General features: G+C 43.3%; 1 protein-coding gene across 2 annotated transcripts; it reads right to left on the bottom strand.

Annotated features, from left to right (window-relative positions):
• Nucleotides 1-6: 6 nt before the first annotated feature.
• LOC114034266 (RING finger protein 112-like) lies at nucleotides 7-2,906 on the bottom strand. 2 transcript variants are annotated; one of them, XM_027849865.1, is made up of 5 exons: nucleotides 2,691-2,906; nucleotides 2,408-2,538; nucleotides 2,201-2,317; nucleotides 1,980-2,054; nucleotides 7-673 (listed from the first exon to the last, which is right to left on the bottom strand). In XM_027849865.1, the coding sequence occupies exons 1-5, from the start codon at nucleotides 2,842-2,844 to the stop codon at nucleotides 188-190; spliced, it is 963 nt and encodes a 320-aa protein (XP_027705666.1). In that variant the 5' UTR covers nucleotides 2,845-2,906; the 3' UTR covers nucleotides 7-187. The 2 variants fall into 2 exon arrangements, with proteins under 2 accessions (XP_027705666.1, XP_027705667.1); XM_027849866.1 differs by having other exon boundaries at nucleotides 2,261-2,317.
• Between the last annotated feature and the right edge of the window lie 373 nt (nucleotides 2,907-3,279).

Here is a 3,279-nt window from a genome sequence, read left to right as displayed (position 1 = left end):
CCTCTGTGGCCTAAGCACTGCTTCATTCTACTAAGTCAGTAAATCTGTGTACACCTCTTACCTGCTGGGTCAAATATCCAACAGTATCATAGACACCACCCCAGTCCCCTAACCCTGTTAAACAAGTCAGATCTGGTAACCCAAAGGGCCTTATATTTCATTACTTTTTCTCCCTCCCTCTTTCTTTCTACTTGGTTTCCAGGGTTCCTTCATCATTCCCGAGAAGGGGTTTTCCCTCTCCCTCTTCAGGAATTTGTTTTTTCCTTCCTTTGGCCATACCCACAGCAGCCCCAATGCCAGCCCCTATACTACCCCCAGCCACTGTGGCACCCACAGTGGACCCTGTGACCACAGCTGCAGCCTCCATAGTCAAAGTAGTGGCTGCCACACCAACTGCCATTACACCACCAGTTGCAACCGCCACCAAACTAGCCCCCACAAGTCCACCCACGGCAGCAGTACAGCCACAGAAACGTTTTTTATAGGATTTATAGAAGTCATTAATTCTCTTCTCAATCTGTGTCTCAAACTTGTTCATGATTTGGTTCTTCCCTGGACTCTTCAAATTTTCTTTGAGATGATTTAAGATGGTATCTTTCTTAGTTGAGAGGCGTGTCCACATGACTCTAGGAACAGTCTTCAAACAATTAAACATGGACTTTGTGGAAGAATCCTGAAAGTGTGGAAGAGGAAGCTGTGACTGCTGGCTGAATACCCAGGGACTCTCTCCCTGAGCCCAAGCCTTTGCTATTCAGATCCCTTTGATTCTGAGAATTCAGGCAACCTTCACCATAGTCCCCCTACCAGTCCATATGAACTCAACTATGCTTTAAAAAAAAAAAGTTTTATTTTTGCCTATATATATATATAGATATATATGTGTGTGTATGTATATATTTATGTATGTATGCATGTATATGTATATGTGTATATCTATACCTATCTATATCACCTTTTATTTTTTTACAAATATGTCCCTCCCCTGGCACCCCACACATTAATTTCATCAGACAGTATATGCAACATTGTACACCCATACTTCCCAATGTCTTCAGTGAAAGGTGGAAGCTGAGTTTGGTCATTACAACTACAGACAAGAATTCAGGCTGGGTGGGTGGAAACCTCTGACTTTGTTTCCATAGCCTGCCTTTGCTTCTGACTCAAATTCATTTGAAGCTAGGCCAGGGAGCATATTGGAAAATGTGTTAAATTGTCTGAACCTGAAGCTAGATAATTATCTAATAATTAATCTAGATATTAATTATAATTACTAATTATAATTAACAGAAAGCTTTGATTCCCCTTCCATAGGGTTCAAAAATAAAGATCTAGTTTTTAAAACTTTAGCTTTAAAAGTCCTCTTGGCTTCTGTCACTTGGTTATAGTGGCTAGTCAACAACCAGGATTAAAGAGCTAATAGCCAGGCATTATGAGGCAGAAGATTTAACCACTACCCTAGTAGACTTAACTTGAAATGGCTGAGCTGGCTCTGAAGAGATGAGGTTGCCAGGGGAGATTGGAAACCTAGTGAAGGAGTGCCCAGAGGGAGGAACTCTGACTCAGTGAACCCAGGGGAAATCACCAGGGGATATCAGGGATCACTTTGAATAAATATAGAGGGGCTACTAACTACCTCTGATGCTCTAGGACCCTGATGTCCCTGGTGAGTTCATGTATGGTAATAATAATGTACATGCTCACTCAGGTGAGCATATGGTGGTGTGTGTGTATATAGGATAAAATACTCTACATTCATGGAGGAAATGTTCTATTACAAATCTGCCTACTCTGCTATTCCATTAAACACCTTTGCTTTGAATTAATTGTAAACCCTGGATAACTAGGGAAAAAGCAGAAGTATCAGTGGGAATTTATGAGTGGTTGTGAGTGGATGTGAAGCCACAGAGTGTCTTGAACCTAGGGTAGTCCTTCTGGGTAGCTCATCCATGAGAGGGACAATGAAAAGCCTGAGGGCTCACCTGTTCCTTCACAAAGTCCTCCAACTCTTTTTTAGCAGCTTTAATCAACCTGCTATCATGGATTTGAGTAATCACCTGTCCAAGGAGAAGACGACCCCTTATCATGTTGTCCTTCACCCTATTCATTTTGGAATTCTGTCCCAAGCCTCCCACCCACCTCCACTTACTACTTAATCCTAACCCAACCCCATGTTCCCTTGAAGACAGATGCTCTGACTCACTGGACCTGGTTCTCTACCCAGGACTAGCATCCTTTCCAAGACTATTAGCCAGGATTTTACCGACACATACGAGGATGAATATCCAAATTCTTTTGTCTGTAATAGGTTGAAGAGTGTCTGCAGACAAATTCAAAGGGATAATGAGGGATCACAAGAGAATGGACAGCTAGGTGAAAGATTCAGGGAGGTTAGGGAAGTTGCTTGTACCTTGATGTTCTCAGCTAATTCCTCCCCAGTGAGAATATGTCCATCTGAGTGCCTTTTCACATGCTGGGTGGTTGAATTGCAAACATCAGTGATGAAGTCATGCAGATAGCGAGAGAAATCTGGATCCATGTCTGAGGAAGAGAAGATCTGTGATCCTGAGAGATCTGAGTAGTGGAGGGGCAGGGTGGCTGGAGTTTAGAAGGGAAGTGGGATGGTGGAGGGGCCAAGATCAGTTACACTCTGAGAAGGGATTATAGGGACTTCTGGATAGAGGGACAGTCACCTTCTGGATTTCCACTGCTGCTAATTGCTACTTTTTTCCCAGGAAATGGCAAGAGATAGCAGCAGGCTTGTTCACTCTTAAGAATCTTCTGAATTCTGGGATACCTGTCAGAAATTTTCTGAGGAGACAGCAAGACCTCAGGGATGGGCTCCATGCTTCAGGTGGCAGCTTCTTTCTCCCCTCCAATATTCCTGTGGCCATCTCCCACTTTGAATGTCCACACTCTAGTACTACCTTTCTTTCCTCCCTGAACCCAGGCCTCATGTCCTTCTTTCCCACCACCCTCCAAACAGTTGCCAAATTGATATTCTTAAAGCATAAGTTCTATAAGTCTGCTCAAGAAGCTTCATCAGCTTTTTATTGCCTCTGGAATTAAATATAACTCATTTGGTATTTACAGTCCCCCATCACAATCTCCAGCCTACCTTTCTAAGTTCTGTACATTGCTGCTCTTCATGCACCCTGTGACCTAGACAAACTGACCTGCTGCTGGCTGCTCCCTGAACTTGCCATGCCTTTCCCTCCTTATTCCCACCTCAAATGGCTCCTGCTAAATGAAGCCTTTTCTGAGTCTCCTCATTTTCTAGTG

This window comes from Vombatus ursinus, unplaced genomic scaffold, assembly GCF_900497805.2.
Source record: "Vombatus ursinus unplaced genomic scaffold, bare-nosed wombat genome assembly UNPS02008887.1, whole genome shotgun sequence".
In the NCBI taxonomy this organism is placed as follows: domain Eukaryota; kingdom Metazoa; phylum Chordata; class Mammalia; order Diprotodontia; family Vombatidae; genus Vombatus; species Vombatus ursinus.
Note: the sequence above shows the minus strand (reverse complement) of the source record. Positions and strands in the feature narration are given on the sequence as shown.

Coding starts and splice junctions, on each gene's coding strand:
- LOC114034266 (XM_027849865.1), bottom strand. CDS start 2,844: ATGGAGCCCATCCCTGAGGTCTTGCTGTCTCCTCAGAAAATTTCTGAC. Junction 2,539..2,690: donor CAGCAGTGGAAATCCAGAAG/GTGACTGTCCCT, acceptor TCTCTTCCTCAG/ACATGGATCCAGATTTCTCT. Junction 2,318..2,407: donor AATTAGCTGAGAACATCAAG/GTACAAGCAACT, acceptor ATTTGTCTGCAG/ACACTCTTCAACCTATTACA.